This window comes from Lytechinus variegatus, chromosome 9 (genome assembly GCF_018143015.1).
Source record: "Lytechinus variegatus isolate NC3 chromosome 9, Lvar_3.0, whole genome shotgun sequence".
NCBI lineage: Eukaryota > Metazoa > Echinodermata > Echinoidea > Temnopleuroida > Toxopneustidae > Lytechinus > Lytechinus variegatus.
Window position 1 is genome coordinate 27,798,971 of NC_054748.1, and position 19,997 is coordinate 27,818,967.

The window sequence follows — 19,997 nt, forward strand, 5'->3', positions numbered from 1 at the left end:
CAGAATTTCATAATGGTTTGAATTCGTGGCGTCATCTGCATGTAGTGTTTAACTGTTTCGACTGACCCCCCCCCCCCCCAGTTAATAACCCCAGAAACCATATACATGTACTGTTGTAGCAGGTAACATTAGTTGTACTAAGAAAACATAGGCCTACTTTAAATAGAATGGCCTACATGCATACTGACTCTCGTCAAAATATTTTCTGTATATACTTTTTGTTGGGGTGGATACTAATTCATTATTTTTTTAGGTACATATAATATATATGTCTAGTGTTGATACTTTAAAGGAGAATGAAACCATTGGAACAAGATAGCTTGTGTGAAAACAGAAAAATCAAAGAAACAGATCAACGAAAGTTTGAGAAAAATCTGACAAATAATGAGAAAGTTATGAGCATTTGAATATTGCGATCACTAATGCTATGGAGATAGCAAATTGGCAATGCGACAAAGATGTGTGATGTCACTTGTGAACAACTCTCCTCATTACTTTAGTATATATTTCACTTGAATTGCCTCTTTTATCATGTCTATCCATAAATCATGTGTTCTTTCTACATGAGGGCATGTAATACATATTTTTTAAGAATACATCATGGATAAAGAGTTTGTATCATCATAAGAAAAAGCAAAAAGAGACATTTTGAGGGTATTTTATAGTCCACCAAAGAGAAAGTTGTTCATCAGTGACATCACACATCCTTGTCGCATTGCCAATGGGAGGATCACCATAGCATTAGTGATTGCAATATTCAAATGCTCATAACTTTCTCACTATTTGTCTGATTTTTCTCAAACTTTCTTTATTCTTATTCTTTGATTTTTCTGTTTCTACACAAGCCTATTTGTTCCAAAGGTTTCATTCCCCTTTAATATTTTTCTAACACTTCTCATTTTTTATTATTTAAAGGGGAAGTTCACCCTGAAGAAAACTTTGTTGTAAAAATGGCAGAAAAAATAGTAAAAAATATCGGTGAAGGTTTGAAGAAAATCCGTTAAAGAGTAAGAAAGTTATTAGAGTTCAAAGTTTTGGGTTTGTGACGTCATAAACGAGCAGTTGCCCCATGTGTTATGTAATATAAAATGCATGAATTTCAAGTTTTGTATGGTTCCTGATGACTTAATTTTGTTTTCTTTTCATGATCGGGTTTGAAATGATTTGTCTATTGATATACTAAAGGTACAGTGAAAACCGTTTTCAATTTTCTGAGAAAATGACATTTCATTGATTTTTTACCATTCGCTATGTAGGAATGCTGCTCGCATATGACGTCACAAATCAAATAATTGAAATTATAATAACTTTTTAATTATTTGATGAATTTTTCTCAAACCTTCGGCAATATTTTTTATTATTTTTTCTGCTATTTTTACAATTAACTTTTTGTCAAGGTGAACTTCCCCTTTAATGATAAAAAATGAGGAGTGTTAGAAAAATATTAAAGTATCAACACTAGACATAATTATATATATATATATATGTACCTAAAAAAATAATGAATTATCCAACCCAACAAAAAGTTGATTTGAATAAAGAGGGGTAAATCATAGGCCTATATGTACAGGGTTATATATATTCCTACCCATAGTTAGGCATATTTCATTTGTTAGTCTATATTTCTACTTTGCAGACGTGGGGCCTGAATTGAATTACAATAATGGTATAGCAATATGGCTTTTTGACAATATTGCTCAATTTGTGAACGGACTCAAACTAATATTAGGGAAAATGTCAATATATTTCATGTATCATTATAATGCCTATAAAAGAAAAAGTTTATCGTATGGATGATCCGATTTTGCACATTATCAGTAGCGTAAATTCATACATTGATCATCGGAATTATCTTCAGAATAAAATATTATAATAATAAGATATAGGCCTGTAAAAATATCAATAATATTTGATAGGATCCTATTTGATTAGGATGAATGTGCCTTTTTATTCAGGCTATTCTAGAATGGGTAGGGTTCAGATAAGTGGTTGGCTCTACGACGCCCGAAGAAGTGATGGGTCCATTTTGGCAATATTTTTTTCTGCTATTTTTATAACAAACTTTTATCAGGGTGAACTTCCCCTTTAATTTTACACACGTACCCTGGCTCGGAGTACCCTTTTTAGACAGGCTAAAATTTCCTTAACCCCGTACTATTGGTGGGGCTAAATGGCAATTTAGCCCCACCTATAGTACGGGGTTAAGCTTAGCCCACTTTCGTTTTACACAGCGTTTTTGCAAAGTGGGCTAACCCCACCTATAGTACGGGATTATTTGGCCCTGCAAAAAAGCAGGGTTATCCCACCAATTGCGGTGCTAAGAGCAATAGTACGGGGTTAAGATCGCATGTGTAAAACGAAAGTGGGCTAAGCTTAAATAGTACGGGGTTAAGGAAATTGCGAGTGAAGCACTTGTACTACGAATGATCGACAAAAACCACTAGTCCGGGGTTAGCGAGTTTCGTGTGTAAAAAGCAAGCATTCCTTATCCGGGGTTAGCAATAACAATTTGGCATGTGTGAAAAGGAAAAAGAATAGTACGGGGTTAAGGATAGTACGGGGTTAGCGATAGTCCGGGGTTAAGAAAATCCTGTGTAAAAAGGGCAAAATTCTATGCCATAGAGAGGTGTACTAATTACGCGTTATTAGTATATATATCTCTATCATCTATGGGCTTCATCCACAGCTATACTAGGCCTGGGGCCCGTTGCAGAAAGAGTTGCGTTTAGATCTAAACGCAAGTCAAAAAATCAATCGTAAGTCCCAAATGTGCGCTGTTGATTGGTTGAAAATCAAGTTGCACATGATATTTTGAGTTGCGATCGATTGCAACTCTTTCTGCTACGCATTCGGGCCCCAGTTCATATTATCATCATCAAAGGATAGCAAATTGGCAACGTATTCCACATCATTGGATTTGCTATGTGGTGTCCGTGCCAAAATTTCGGAGACAATTGATTAAACCTCAAATTTTCTAGTGTGGTGAGTTTATTTCTAAGCGTTTGTTTATTTAATTTTCAACTAATTAAATCTTGAAGTACATTGTTAATAGAATTATTTCTTATGTGATGGTATGCCAAAAGCTTGGCTTGGGAGGTCTTGTTTCGCGTAAGTATTTTGTACAGTCCCACGTATAATATTTTGTTGATGCATAAAATGCCTACACTACAGCTCAGCCTCAGATCTCGCCAGCGCCAGACGCCGCGCCAGAAAAAAAAATGGCCAGCCAAAGGGCAAAGGCAAAGTGATTATTGCTCAGGTGCCCTCATTCCTTCAATCTGCTGAACCAAATGAAATTTTATTTAAGTTTCTTGGTTTTTATTGTCGAAATGCAAATAGTTGGTAGGCCTAATTTTTTTCAAAGAAATTGAAAAATAAACAGATAAAAGAAAAAAAAGTATGATTTTTAAAATCAATCAGTGACAGTGACATTATGTCATTATTTAAACAATGTCATTAAACGAAATGAAATAGAGTCTAAAATTTCTAAAAAGTCTCCTCGTAGTACACACCCATGGGTTCATGACATAGCATGCGCTGTCCAAATGAAAATTACAGGCACAACACAACAATTTCAACATGAATGAAACATGGGAATCTGATCTGCTCAATTTTCTGCGCAAATGAGACGAAAACTGGGTAAAATTGATGAATATTTTTGCAGATACGATGCTTAGAAGATTAGGTGGTCGATAAGGGGTAGTTCCAACCATACATAATCAATTCATAGATCTACCAGTATGTCATATGAATTTTAGATAAAAATAACGAGAGTATCTGTTACAAGTTGACAGCAAACTGAAGAAGGAAGATTAAGAAAGCTTTGTTAGAGTACCACTCTAGTCTCTACTATAATTGTTGTTCTTGAAGGGGTCATATAGGCATGATATTTCATCTTGCATATGCCTTCTTTTCAGTTTTGTAAGAAGGTGTTCTCTCTGTGAGATAAGAAATATGCACAGGATCCAACAAAATGATCTCCGTCTTTATCTTCCTTGTTACAAAGCTGGCACGTGGCTGTAGTAGACTTCATGATATGAAGCCCCTTTTTTCACCTATTTATTTATTTTTTCTTTTGTTAAGGAGGGTCCTTTACATGTAGCATTTAGTGGACAGCCATTTTCATCAATAGAGGGCACATGAAACCAAAGACGATATAAGGGAAAGACTACTGGTAGACACTTGTTCCATCTCACCCGCATATCGATGTAAAGCATTACACAAAATTTGTCCCATCTTTTTATTTCTAGAGTCTTTGATTCAGAAAGTGTGGACATTTAGGTAAAGATCTACTGCTTGTTTACAAACTAACTGCTGGTTATGCTCAAGGTGTATACATTTTTTTTTTTTCTCTTTTTTTTTTAATTATTAAAGAATGCATTTCCAAAGATGTTCCATCATTGATGATGAAGAGTAAACGCAATGACTCTTCTGATCAGATGGTATTGATTTTATTTGCTCTCTTATTTCCTCAAATATCAAAAGGATAGCGTTTATTGTGAATTTGATTAGCGCCATCATACAGCTCATATTCTCTACAGTCAAACCTCATCAAAAGCAATTTTTTAATCAGAAATAAAATGTCCAGTATGTTAATACTGTCAATTCATAGTTTGTTTGGTCTTACTTAGACTGATTTCAAGCAAACATTTCTACTGTTACTTATTAAGCAATTTCCTGTGACTGTCGATTTTCAAAAAGTCAGCAACCATTTTTGAAAATCGACAGTCATAGGACATTCACCAGGGGTTTTCAAAGTGGGGGAGGGGGGCAGACCATGCAGAAAATCACAATGATAAGGTAATTTTTATGTTTTTGTACATTGTTTTGGAAAAAAGAGGGCCCCCCCCCCCGCTTCCATGGCCCCTGTTCACTGTGCAAGGTTTGTCTGTATAGGAACCTTGCATTAGCATTCTACTACTACTACAATGTACATGTACCACCACCACTACCACTACTACTACTACTTCTACTACTACTACTTCTACTACTACTACTCCTACTACTACTACTCCTACTACTACTACTACTACTACTACTACTACTACTACTACTACTACTACTACTACTACTACTACTACTACTACTACTAACCTATTACTCTTTCTCTTTCTCCTCTTCTTCTTTTCCCTCTTCTTTTTCCTCTTCTTTTTCTTCTCCTTCATCTTCTTTTTCTTGTTCTCCTTCATCCTCTTCCTCTTATTCTCCTTCTCCTCCTCTCTCTCCTCCTCCTTATGATGATGATCATAATGGTGATGATAATTATTGCTATTCATATTAAGAATTCATAATATAACTGCATTTTCTCTCTTTCATGCCAGGCACCGTAATAACTTATGAAGCAAGATGTTTAAAATAGTACAGAAGCAGACATATACATTCCTTTCTCATCGCTACGGCGTTCTCCTCATCTTTAGCGGTATAGTCCTTGTCATTGTCTCAGCATTTCAATTTGGAGAGGTAAGCTTTGTTCACTACAGTTTTATTATAGTCACTGGGTGGTGTTACATGGAGTTGCTTTAAGTTTTCCACGAATATGGATTTAAAGCTAAATGAAAGTAGTTGCAGTAAAACACTAAGTTCCTGAGAAAGTGTGTAAAACCAAGGTTAAGTATGACTCTATCATCGCGGATCTAGATCTGGTACAGTTACATAAACTGAACTTTGTGAAATCATAAAATCTAAGCTGAAATACGTTCACATTGAAGATCGCCAACACACATAGGCACACGTGGGACAGTGTATTGTTCTTGCTGGAATAAAGACTCGACGGAAGTGACCAAATCCGTGCTTATTTTGCTTATTTCTCAGCAATTCCACAATTTCTTCCAGAATCCTTTGGCACATATATTTTATTCATACAAACAGACATTCGGGTGATCATTATATTAGATTCTGTAAAAAGTCATTTGTAGATCGTTACCAGAGCTGGAATTTCTCTTTAATTCAATATAAATTTCATTTGACATGAATAATTTGATTTACAGTAGGCTTGGGTCGGAATGGATGGATTACCGGAATCTGTCTGATGTGTGCGGGTTCCGGTATTCCGATAAAACAATGTAATAAATACATAACAAATTGTTTAAACATTTTCTTCTTCTGAATATCTTAACATAATTAGCGAGTACAGTCTTGCCAATGATAACCCAGGAATCTTTGTTACATTTCAGGTGACCACCGAGAAAAATGTCATGAGAAGACGGGAAAAGACTTGCCAATGTTTACGTGGCCATCTTGTTCTATTTGTTAGTAGCTAAGCTACGAGGGCAGCAGACTATATGCGTCTTGTAGCTTAGCTACTAACAAAGAGAACAAGATGGCCACATAAACATTGGCAAGTTCTTTGATTTTTCTTGTTTTTTTAATGAATGTTTCTTTTTTACTTCCCTGTTCGTGAATTCATTTATCGGGATGCCGGTTTCCAAGCAGCACAATACATGTGGATTCCGGAACAGAAAAATTCTGACATGACTCTCGCCTAATACACAGTAGCTCATAAACAACGTTTCTTTAATGAAATTTCCCATTCTTCGTTTGTATTAGCACTGACACTTTCAAATAATGATGTTGGATAAGCTTTCCTGACATAGCATCCTGTAAATAGTCAAATTGTTTGAAAGAAAATCATGCATGTTGTCAGTGGTAAGAGCCAAAGAGTTGCTCTTTCAGACTCTGGCAAATTCAAAATTTCTGAATTTTAGCTTCTGAAATACATGGGTCAAAAACACTTTTTTGGTTATTTTAATATGGCACATTTTTTTTATTCCTTGCAATGTTTAACATGAAATAACAGTATTTTTTGTTTTGGGTCCGAGAAAAAAAAACCTGCTGGGCCAAAATCCAAAATGGCCGCCAAAATCCCCCCAAATCACAGTTTTGGCCACAACTTCTTTATTTGGTGGTCCTTTTCTATGGTTTTGGTGTCTGTATGTTTTTTTGGGGGGCAAGCAATTTGTTTTTCCCCTAAAAAAAGTACTTTGAAATCATTATTTGTTGAGTTAAAAGTTGATTTTACCGAAATTTACCCATTTTTAGTCTGAGAGCCATTTTCAGTCAGATTAAGATGAAGTAATAATGATGGCCATTATTCGATAACAAAAGATTCAGGCATTAATGAATTTGGTGAGATGTTTGTAAAGTAATAGACTTTTCATTTAGATTGTTAGTAACAACAACAATTTCTTATTGATCTTAAAAGATCATATTTCAGAATGATTATTGCCAAATTGATGTTCAAATTCAGATTAAGTTTAAACTCATGAAAGTTGTGTTCATAGCTCTCTTGGTTAAAGGTCAAGTCCACCTCTGAAAAATGTTGATTTGAATCAATAGAGAAAAATCAGACAAGCACAATGCTGAAAATTTCATCAAAATCGGATGTAAAATAAGAAAGTTATGACATTTCAAAGTTTCGCTTTATTTTTAACAAAATACATGTAGTTATATGAACGAGCCAGTTAAAGCCAAATGAGAGAGTCAATGATGTCACTCACTCACTATTTTTTTTTTTATTTTTTGAATTATACAATATTTCAATTTTTACGAATTTGACGATTAGGACCTCCTTGCCTGAAGCACAAAATGTTAAAATAATGGAATTCCACGTGTTCAGGGAGGAATGAAACTTCATTTCACATGACAATGACAAGAAAATAAAAAATATTTCATATAATAAAATACAAAAGAAATAGTGAGTGAGTGATGTCATCAGTTCCTCATTTGCATACCGACCGAGATGTGCATATAACTTTTGTGAAATGAAGCAAAACTTTAAAATGCCATAACTTTCTTATTTTACATCCGATTTTGATGAAATTTTCATTGTTATGCCTGTTGGATTTTTCTCTTTTTATTCAAATCAAGTTTTTGTTGGGGTGGACTTGTCCTTTACAAACATATATTTACAGGATTAATTGATTTCAGGTACATGTACTTGACATTTTGGAGACTATTATAGGAGACTATTGTATGTCTACTTAGTCTTCTACACTATTTGCACAATATTGAAAGAAAAGATGTTTGGAAAATAAATAGCACATGGTAAATCTGTGTCGTGATCACAATATCTGTTGACTTTACATATTTGTTTACCAGCTGTGCAATTATTCAGATTTTTCCCTCAATTACAATCATGTACATGTATGTAGAGTGTACTAAAGAAATTAAATTTGTGCAAATACAATGTAGTACTGAAGAACAGGGGGGGGGGGGGATTAGGTCCTCCCCACTCAAGGACTTATTTGAATATTCACCTTTATGAATTGTGGGATAAAACATTGAAGAACGTAATATTAAAGGTATTGTTTAACTTTGTCAGCAGCCGATTTAAAAAATTCTCAAACCAATATGAAACATGTGTACAAGTGCATGTATTAGAACTAATAAACCCTGAAAACAACCATTATTGAGAATGAAAAGCTAAAACTACAAGGCAAACCCTGATTTTCTAAATAGGCGTCTTATAGACGCCTAAATAGTACACATAAGTGTATGGGATGAAATTAAGATGCTGTTTCCGGTCACTTTATATTTCAATTTTTGAAGCACTAAATAATTATTTTCGAACACAATTTTTTCTGGGCTTCATTTTTGTAACATATCACAGACACAGGTGACAAGTGTGACCTTCTAGCTCAGATTTTTTAAAAGTCAAACCAATGTTAACCAATCACTTTAAGTTAAGCAAGAAAGTGAGAAATGATAGAATTCAAGAAAAAATGGTATTCATGCATTAATTGGAAAATGAATAAGATCTACATTCTTGACATGCGTACCTTGTTTGCCCAAATTTGGATGCTACAGTTAATGGTCACTGAGATCGGGGGGGGGGGGGGGGGGGGGGAGGCAGGTTGGATCAACCAGCTTCACACACGTTTATGTATTTTGAGAGAGAAGGTGGGGGGGATGGGAGATACATGTAGAAAGAAAGAAAGAAAGAAAGAGAAGTGCATTGGGAACAGGAATGTGAGTAAATGTGTAATTTATCCTTTTATTTTATTTGTGTACAGGTGGCAATTGAATGGAGTCAAGATAGATACTCAAGGCTATTCAATATTTACCATGACAACATTGCAAACACAGCATTTGAAAACAGGTGAGAGGGAAAAATATTTCTGTGTACGTGCTACCCCCCCCCACCCTCCCTCCCCTTACCCCCTCACTATTGCATTTGCATGTACATGACATTATTTTTTATTTTATTTTTATTTCAATTTCTTGCCCATAAACCATGAAATTGGGGTTAGATATATAAAAAAATCAGAACAGGTGGGTGTTTCATAAAGCCTTTCGTAAGTTAAGAGCGACTTTAAGAACGACTGGTGATCCTTTCTTATGGCAAATGATTTTTGCCATTAAATGTTCAATGGTGATTATTAAGAACGTAAGAAAGGTTCACCAGTTCTTGGTAAAGTTGCTCTTAACTTTACGAAGGTCTTTATGAAACGGCCCCCAGATTGAACAAAGGCAGTCAATGAGAAATGGGTTACAAGTACATCTACACTACTCATTACAAATTTGAATGTTATTGCCTTAATGGTATTACAGCTATTTTGCTTTCTATGCATTGAGGTAGGAGTGGGCTATAAATGGGTGATTTTTGGTTTTACTGTGGGAACAGTTTTTTTGTGTTCCTTTTACCTTATCTCGACATGAAATGACAATATTTTTTGTCTCGGGTCCGAGAAAAAAGTGTGCCGGGCCAAAATCCAAAATGGCCACCAAAACCCCCTAAAATCACAGTTTGTGCCACAACTTCTTTATTTGGTGGTCGTTTTCTCTGGTTTTGGTGTCTATTCATATGTTTTAGGGGGCAGGCAATTTGTTTTTCCTATAATTAGCACTTTTAAACCATTATTTGTAGAGTTAAAATGTAATTATACCTAAATTTTCAAATTTTTATAGCCTTTTCTCAGCCAAATGTAGGTTTTATTGTCCTGGAGTTCTTGGATATTAGATGGTACATGTACGAGGTCAACAATAGCAAGCAGCTTTTTAGAGCTATATTGCTTTTATTCCTCTGATATAAGTTTAACGGATATTTGTGAAATATATCTTTTTAAATAAAAATGTTAATTATCCATAGGGGCAATGCAGTATACAATGTACTATTACTGTACACACTGCACTGCATATATATTGACCACCATGACATATGACAAGGCCTGTATATAAACTATAGTGTCATAGAAATAAGCTCTTAAGGTTTAAAATTAGATTGTGAATTGTGAATTTGATTGCTTGTCAGCTGATGTACATGATGAAACCAGCAACGTAAATTGCACATAAAATATCACATATCATATACGTACATCACATATCTACATGTAGCCATATCTTCTTCATTTGGAGGCTTTTTTACCTGGTTGTGGTGTCTAACTTGCCTATGTTTATGGGGTCAGGTAACTATATAATCATGGTAACATTGATCAACAGCCAATCAGAACCAAGGATTCCATGTAAGTTACCATTAAGTTAACATAATGGTAAATTTTTATGCAACGGGGCCCAGAATATCTAGTGTAAATGCCATGATGTGGGGTTAATTAGCTTTCTCCGCCCCCTGAATTAGCATATTTGACAAAACATGTCCTCAGTTTCTGAGACAAAATATATCTTCAATTTCTGAGGCATCTAATTCTAAACCTAAGAGCTCATTTCTACATGTATAACACTATAGTTTATACATGCCTTGTCATGGTGGCCAATGCATTTATGCAGTGCAGTATGTACAGTACATTGTATACTGTATAGCCCCTATGGATAATTAACATTTTTTTTAATTTAAAATATATCCGTAAAACCCATAGTAGAGGAATAAAAGCGATATAGCTCTATGAAGCTGCTTGCTATTGTTGACCTCGTACCATCTAATATCCAAGAACCCCAGGACGATAAAATCTACTTTTTGGCTGAAAAAAGGCTATAAAAATTGAAAAATTTTGGTATAATTACCTTTTAACTCTACATATAATGGTTTAAAAGTACTAATTATAGGAAAAACAAATTGCCTGCCCCCAAATACATATGAATAGACACCAAAACCAAAGAAAAAGACCACCAAATAAAGAAGTTGTGGCCAAAACTGTGATTTTGGGTGGTTTTGGCGGCCATTTTGGATTTTGGCCCGGCACACTTTTTTCTCGGACCCAAGACAAAAAATATTGTCATTTCATGTTGAGATACATTACAAGGAATAAAAAAAACTGTTCCCATATTGAAATTACAAAAAAAGTATTTTTGACCCATGTATAGCCCACTCCTAATTGAGGTCATGAAAAATTCAAACAGAGGTTGTCATGAAATGTTTGATTCAAAATATTACGAGAATTTTGAAAGACTTGTGAGCAATCTTCGACTTCAAGAAAGTAAAAAGGAATGAAATGAGCTGATACACTGTTATATATTGTTATTGTTCATATTACACATATTAATATGATTTATTGTTATCAGTATGGGGCCAATTTATACAAACAGTTGTGCTTTCTATGACCTCTCCACATGTGTAATAATGTTTTAATGTAAATAATTTGTATATATTTGTATATTTGTAACTGTGGAAATAAAGTTGAACTTCAATTGAAATTTGGATTTGAAGAAGAAACACTAAAAATAATGACACACAATTCTCATTTGTTTTCATCACATAGGATGTGTCTTCCGATACCCATTGATGCAGTGTATACGTGGGTGAATGGCTCGGATCCAAAGCTTTTGAAAGATCTGGAGCTACTAAAGAAAGAAATTGAATCGAGTACTGCCACAACCCCTGATGAAATAAAAAATAGCACAAGGTGAGTGTGTCAATTGACGATGATGATGGTGATGATGAAGGTGATGGTTATGATGACTATGAGGATGATGATGAGGATAACAGTGATGATGGTGAGGATGGTGATGATGATGGTGGTGATGGTGATGATGATGATGATGATGGTGATGGTGATGGTGATGATGGTGGTGATGGTGATGGTGATGATGGTGATGGTGATGACGATGATGGTGATGACGATGGTGGTGATGATGGTGATGGTGATGATGATGATGGTGATGGTGATGATGGTGATGATGATGATGGTGGTGATGATGGTGATGGTGATGATGATGGTGGTGATGGTGATGATGATGATGGTGGTGATGGTGATGATGATGATGGTGGTGATGGTGATGATGATGATGATGGTGATGATGATGATGGTGATGATGGTGATGGTGATGATGATGGTGATGGTGATGATGGTGATGGTGATGATGATGATGGTGGTGATGATGGTGATGGTGATGATGATGATGGTGGTGATGGTGATGATGATGATGATGGTGATGATGATGATGGTGATGACGATGGTGGTGATGATGGTGATGGTGATGATGATGATGGTGATGATGGTGATGATGATGATGATGATGATGGTGATGGTGATGATGATGATGATGGTGGTGATGGTGATGATGATGATGGTGGTGATGGTGGTGATGGTGATGATGATGATGGTGATGATGATGATGGTGATGATGATGATGGTGGTGATGATGGTGATGGTGATGATGGTGAAGGTGATGATAATGATGATGATGGTGTTGATGATAATGATGATGATGGTGATGATGATGATAATGATGATGCTGATGATGATGAAGGTGATGATGATGAAGGTGATGATGACAGTGATTATGATGATGATGATGATGATTATGGTGGTGGTAATGATACTGATGAGGGTAATGATAGCAATGATGGTGATGATGACGACAGTGATGATTATGGTGATAATGATGGTGATGGTGATGGTGACGGTGACGATGATAATGGTAATGATGATGATTATGATGATGATTATGATGACGATTTTGATGACGATGAAGGCTGTGGTTATAAGGATGATGATGATGGTGATGATGAAGATAATGAGGAAGGTAGTAGTTAGGAATTATCATGATGAGTGGACTCATGAATAAAAACAGTGGACTCATGAATGAAATAGCGTATCTAACCATGGTAACAGGCGGCAGTTTGGCGCACTGTGACAAATATGCGCATCAGCATTAAACATGTTTTATACACGAGCCCGATACGGGCTAAATTAAGCGTTATTTATACAGGAAATCTGCATAAACCATGGACTCAACCATGGGTTTTCAAAACCACCTCTGTGAATGATTGTGTGTGTATAGGCCTCTCATTGGACATACTTTATATTTTGTTTGTTAAATCTCTCTCTCTGTTTCTCATCAGTTCTTTCCAGTGCAGGTTAAAAGACTGTATAGCCAGTTCAGCCATAATGACCAGCCCATTTTTGGATAAGTCACTTACAATAAGTCAACTCAGTTCTATAGAACAGTCGTTACGTAAGGTCAACAAGATTTCAAACGTCACAAAAGAAGGTGGAAAAACAAATACAATGCTTCAGTTCTCAAAACGCGAAGAAGGTAAGTTCTGAATTTGTCATCAACTTCGTCATCATGATCGTATTCAGGCCCTTGGTTTTGGGCACGGCCACTTTTCAAAATGGTGCATTTTTGTAATACAGCACAAATTGGGAAAAATTTTCAATAAGGGCACAAATGTATCCAAGGCTAGCAAAAAGGGCACTGAGGCTATAAGTCAACAGGCCATACAAGATCTGGGTAACCTTGGATTAAGTTTAAGCCCTGGAGCGTGTAACACAAAGCTTAGCAATGATCGTAGAACTTTTTTCTACATTTGATTGCATTGACTTGCAATCAATCGTAAAAATCAAGCATATGATTAATCGCCAACCTTTGTGTTACAGGACCCTGGCCATAATGATATAATTTGTTAATCCTGCTATCTTATTTTTTTTTGTTTCTTTTCGTCTGTGATTGAAGTCATATGCACAAGATCATGGCCCCGTCTCACAAAGAGTTGTGATGGATCCAATCAATCGCTACTGTGGAAAGCCAGCAAAGTCAACATATAAAATGCATGTTCGTTTGAAAAAAAAATTCTAGATATGAATGTATATCCATGAATTCATTGATTTCTTGCCAATTTGGCGTGTTCTATGTTTACAAAGGATATTTTGAAAATTTCCTGTAGAAAAATTGTGACACTGATGGATTTCCATAGAGTTATGATTGATTGGATCAATCGTAACTCTTTGTAAGACAGGGCCCAGTACTGACAACACAGAAACCTTGTTAGCGCTAACGATGCGCTAAAAGAGGACCTGATACAGCCGGTAATGTACCAGCAATGCCTATTGTTACAATAATGCATTACTTACAAGTACACATTGGAATACCAGTAAGTGTTTTGACCTCACAATCTGAAAAATGTGAATGGGCTTACTGTTAGCGCTCTGTTAGGCTAACAACGTTTCTGTGCGGCCGGCACGGATCTTTTGAACATTTCATGTAACAAATAGCTGGTGATTTCCATTGACCGATGTTACAAGCTACTGAAATCCTTGCATCCGATTGGCTAAGAGAAAATTTGTCAGTGAAATCATGACTTCCCAGATTTTCATGGCACAAAATCAAAGGTCTCTGAAGCCTTTACTAACATTATATTTCTTTGGATACAGGATCAAAGTTTTCTTTAAAACAATTTTTTATTATGCTGTGTGTTGTCTACCTACCTGTCTTGAATGTTTAATCTGCTTCTTTTTTTCCAGTTGAAGCAGTGATGAAAGCAATACAATCTATTACACTGAATAACAAGAACTACACATTATCGAAAGGATACATTGTAAGTAGTAAAATAGACGAGAGCTGGGGCATGTTTCATAAAGGACTTGCAACTGTTGTAACTTTGCCATTATGGCAACTACCATGGTAACCTTGATTGGTTGCCATGTTACCATGGCAGTTGCCATTATGGCAAAGTTACAACAGTTGCAATTCCTTTATGAAACAGGCCCCTGGTGTTGTATGTAAAATGTCTGGGTAAATAGGAAATTGATATAGAGCTATATCGTTGATCATAATATTTAGACTCAGCTTAACTTCGGCAGTTTTAAAACAATTCTTTGTTAAATGCATAGTTCTCACCAAGTACGAGGCAGACAGGGAAAAATAAAAAAATGCCCTAAACAGCCATGGAAAGCAAAAAAATGCCCCTTAAAAACAAAAAGAAAAAAAAAACTTCGAAAGTCTTTGAAAGCAAAAGCTGGGTCATAAAACTATAAAATTAAACAAGAAAATAATTGAAAATTTTTTGAAGCCCAGGGAACAATTTTCCCGGTAACTCATCGCAATTTGCTGTAAAGTTTTTCAAAAATTGCTTCACAAAAAATATTTTGTTTACAAGTTTTTACATAGGACTGTAGAGGACTGGTTGAGAATGTTTGTCTAATGATAAAAAATTATATTATTTATTTTCCTGGAAGCTACGCCTACATAAAGGTTATTCTGCTTTCATTATTAAAGGCCAACAGATTTGTCTGACTGGATATCGAAATAGTGGCATCAGCATTATATTTGAAAAAATGTCTTTTCCATATTTTTCATAGACTTCTGATTGGACGGTTTCCGGAAGTGTTGCCCTAAAAGACAGGGTACTAGTTACGGGTGTGGAGAAAGATACAACAGAAGAACAAGTGAAAAATAGGATAGCCCAGACCTACCAGGAGAAAGTTGGAGAGGTAGGCGAAGTGTCTTCTTAATTTCTTGATTGATATTATTTAATATCCTTGGAGTAAAAGCACAAAGAAAACAAATAGACAAGGGAAATTTTCTGTTTAAAAAAAATAAAACAGTGATAATCAGCTCTGTTGTTGCAGAGTTGCATTGTAGCTCAATGCATACAATAATATCTTTATTAACTGAGAAGAAACATACATTCTGTACACTAGGGAACTAATACTTCTTTATTAATATTTATGTCATTGATGTAAAAACAAAGACTGTAAGCACTTGACAACAAAGAAAAAAAAACATATTACAAGGGAAATTTTATACTAAAAAAAAAAAACAGGGATAAGCAGCACAAATACTGCTGAGTTGCTTTGCAGCTCAATGCATGCAATGATATCTTTATTAACTGAGAAGAAACATACATACTGTACACAAGGGAAAGTTTCTACTTGAAATAAACCCCAAGACAGTGTAATAAAGCACTCATATCGCAGAGTTGCATTGCAGGTCAATCCATGATATGATAACTGTACTATGGTTCATGCACAAGATTCACAAGCCAAAACAAAGAATGATCTCAAACAAAAGAGGAAAAAAAATGATGACAAGGATTTGGGTAAAGAAATTGTGTAAGAGTAAGAGAGAAAGGGAAAAGATTGAAGGAGGTGGAGGAGAGGGAAAGGAAGAATATCCTTCTCATTAATTCCTTTTATCATTTTTTCTTCCCGATGCAGGTTCTGCTAGAGAATGTAGCTGGTCTTGCCATCGTCTTTATTACTGACCCTGATGTTATAAATGACCTCATATCAGACGTGAGTAACTAATGTCCAACATTCAGCCTGTTTTAGTATTTTCTATTCTATTGTGTGCAATTTCATCGATTCCTTTAAATGGGCATGTTAGAATCTGACGTCGATCAAAATGGGTTTCCCTCTTTTTTTGCATCAGCGTATGATGTCAATGGACCGTATGTCAGGGATGCCAAGAGCTGGCATCCACATGCCCTCCTTCCTTTGGCAGCACTAGTAAGGGCCACTGTCAAAGCATTCTTGTGAAGAATGGTGCCCAAGAAGTGTATCTGTTGAGTTGCTATAGGATGTAGTCAAGAACTGGATGATTTGGTCTTGTCCTGCATACTGTATACTCAAAAGCATGATTTTAACTAGGCTTGATGAAGTACATGTACATACATACTCAGCTGGGTTATATGCAATTGGTATTCAAGCAGTTGGTGTACTTCTCAGATAGCCTGATACTACACGAACTAAACCCTGTTTGTCTACTATCAGTTTGGTTTGATTGTCATTTGGTCTACACTACAATTGGTCTAAACCCTACTTGGTCTAATACTCATTTAGTGTGATGCCCTGATGATCATTTCCACTTAATCTCAAACTTTGGTTCATAAAAAAATTAATCTAACCGTATATATGTAGAGTAAGGTATGTTAAACCAAGTTGATATTAGACGAAGTGGGTATGGCCTAACTGGAAATTAGACCAAGTGATACATGTATATCGGCTAAATGACAGTTAGACTAAATGATAATTAGTTAAACTGGTTGTAGACACACTAGGATGAGACCATGTTTAATGAGACCAAAAGGAAAGTAGACCAAGTGGGTGTAGACCAAATGGCATATTGCCGCTCCTAGTCATCCCTTGGGTATATAACTGGAAATTAGACCAAGTGTTATATTGGCTAAATGACAATAAGACTAAATGATTAGTAGATAAACTGGTTGAAGACAAACTAGGAGCAGACCATGTTTAATAAGACCAAATGGAAAGTAGACCAAGTGGGTGTAGACCAAATGGCATATAGCCCCTCCCTCTCACCCTCTCCACACGAAAATCTTAGGTTCCTCTTCCATGTCATGTGGATGACAGGAGTAATACTTTATTACTTTTCTCTTTCCCTTCCCTACAAAGCAGATGGTAGACCAAATGGCATATTGCCCCCCCCCCCTCATGAGTCCTTACATAAAATACATTTCTTTTCTGTCTCCCCCACAGGCAGAAAAGACAAATACAAGCAGTAGTCTGAAAGTCAACAAGGCCTATCTTGCCTGGAATATGGAGCATGTAAGTCTCTTTTCATTTTGTTCCTCTCTTAAGCATGTTCACACACAGAAATTAAAGCGTTTTTGAATCGTAATGGAAAAATCACTTTCATTTCTCAGAGTTAATTTAAGCAGTAACCATTTGCAGTGGGCTCATGATGCTTGATGAAAGCTTTAAGTCCCCATGGGCAAAGATGATTGTAGGTTTGCTTGCAAGTAGCATTGGGACAATTTGACATCTGACAGATGGGACATAGGTCAAATGTCACATAAATTGAAATATCTTGTTTATTTCAAGTTTGGTGTTGGCTGTTAGACCAAGTCTTACATCAGCAAACATTTTGTATGAAGCTGGTCAATGGTCGAATCCCACTAGACGCTGAGCTATGAATAATGAGATTATATGCACGTTTTATTTTGAAGCTCAATGTAATAATACAAAATGCATGAAATAGGCAGTGAATTTCTATTTTGATAATGATTTCTTTCTTTCTGTTTTCTTTGTTTTTTAAGGAGGAGTCTAAACCTGGTGATGATTTTGCACCAAATAGATTTGAAGATAATGAGGTAAGAATGAAATGATGTATAGTTAAGCAGTGGGCAGGTCCATTCATTATGTTCAGCATTATGCCTTTGCACTTCACCAGCCCATTTTTACATAGGATATTTTTTAAAATTTCATATGAAATAATCATGCTAAATTAAAATTCAGACCATTTTCATGGTGTACAGTATTATGGTATACATTATACTAGTATTTGATATTCGTAATGAAGATGACAAGATTTTTGTAAAGATCCTTGGAACTAGGTTTCTAATGCATAGGAACTAAATTTAAAGAACTTTCATTAAGTACAACAAGAAATTACTAATAGAGGAGGTTAAATCAGATTTGACAATGAAATTCACATTTTCCAAAGAATTAATCATTGAAAAGGAAAAAAACGGTCAATACACTTATTTAACAATTGAATATGAGAAAAGCGTACAATATGATCCAGGTAAATGAATCTTAACAAGTTTTAGACAGGATTTAAGACACTTTCTAAAGATTACAATTCCATCGTTGATGATCATTTCTCTGGAACCGGTAAATGTGATACCTATTCCCAATTCATAAATATTGAAGAAGAAGAAGTAGTTGTAAATTTTATGTTTGAAATCTGTTAAATATTAGGTTTTGGGCTCTTATTCTGTTTCAAATAAATGTTTTCTTTTATTATTTGGATTACAGGAATTGCGATACTCGCTCCGTTCATTGGAGAAACACGCACCCTGGATACGCCGTGTGTATGTTGTCACCAACGGACAGATACCATCGTGGTTGAACCTGGACAATCCGAGGTTGATTCTTGTTTCTCATGATGTAAGTACCATAGTGAACTTGCTGGATATAGGAATATAATGCAAATAATGCGCAGGTGCAAATGTGTTATTGGGAATGTAGCACACGGTATTTCCATGGTACCATAACATGTATAAAGCTGGCCCCGTCGCCCCTCGGGCATGCATGGAGGATCGTTCTTTCGCGTGGCTAGGCTTCTTTTCCCACTCGCGACTCTTAACCCAAAATTTCACTGTTAGCACCGCGACTGCTTGGCTAACCCTCCTATTTTGCAAGGCAAAATCTTTCCATATTACAGGTGGGATTAGCCTTCTTTGCAAAAACATTGTGAGAAAAGAAAGTGGTCTAAGATTAACTGCGGATTATAGGTGGTGTTAACTTGCCTTTTAGCATGACCCGTAGGGCAGAGGGTGAAAATCACCAACACAGATAAGCAATTGTGGAACAGTGTATCATCATTGCTTGGAAAAGACCCAACATCTCGCTGGAGTACCATTCTGTCAATTTCTCAGCAATTTCACACTTTCTGCCAGAATCATTAAGCACAAATTTTTATTTATACATTTTAACTATTTGCGGTTCGTGTTATTTGATTCTATTCAAACTTATTTTCTGATCGCAACCACAGCTGGCACTTACATTTTAATCCGTTAGTGTGCGAAGGACAAATTTTTGTGCAATTGTGCATATAATCTATGATAATCTATGTAATCATACTAATTCATTTTCTCTTTTAAGTACTTGCAGTGCATGCCTTGTAAAACAGTAATGCATCTTGTGTTGTGTATGTGGATTATATTCCAAGCAAGGATTTTCCTACATATTATCAAGAAAATCCACTAATTCTTGATACAAATAAATGTGGCAGGGCAGGCGCGTATCCAGCATCATATCCTTCAAAGCATTTCATGGGCCCAATTGTCTGGGGACAATAGTGACTGTATTATGCTTGTGCATGGGCCCATACATTTATTTGTCATGGTTGATGCT

The 19,997-nt window shown here is 35.7% G+C and overlaps 1 protein-coding gene across 3 annotated transcripts in view; it reads left to right on the forward strand.

Annotated features, from left to right (window-relative positions):
• The first annotated feature begins 2,874 nt into the window (after positions 1–2,874).
• The window catches only part of LOC121421623 (N-acetylglucosamine-1-phosphotransferase subunits alpha/beta-like), a 41,775-nt gene continuing 24,652 nt past the window's right edge, over positions 2,875–19,997 (forward strand). For 2 of the 3 annotated variants that reach the window (XM_041616384.1, XM_041616385.1), the window contains exons 1-11: positions 2,875–2,982; positions 5,322–5,460; positions 9,012–9,097; positions 11,652–11,795; positions 13,238–13,431; positions 14,640–14,713; positions 15,477–15,608; positions 16,335–16,412; positions 17,616–17,684; positions 18,176–18,229; positions 18,897–19,028. In XM_041616384.1, coding sequence (XP_041472318.1) covers positions 5,347–5,460; positions 9,012–9,097; positions 11,652–11,795; positions 13,238–13,431; positions 14,640–14,713; positions 15,477–15,608; positions 16,335–16,412; positions 17,616–17,684; positions 18,176–18,229; positions 18,897–19,028 — 1,077 coding nt within the window. In that variant the 5' untranslated portion in view covers positions 2,875–2,982; positions 5,322–5,346. The remainder of the gene's footprint in view (positions 2,983–5,321; positions 5,461–9,011; positions 9,098–11,651; positions 11,796–13,237; positions 13,432–14,639; positions 14,714–15,476; positions 15,609–16,334; positions 16,413–17,615; positions 17,685–18,175; positions 18,230–18,896; positions 19,029–19,997) is intronic. The other variant, XM_041616386.1, reaches the window with a different exon arrangement.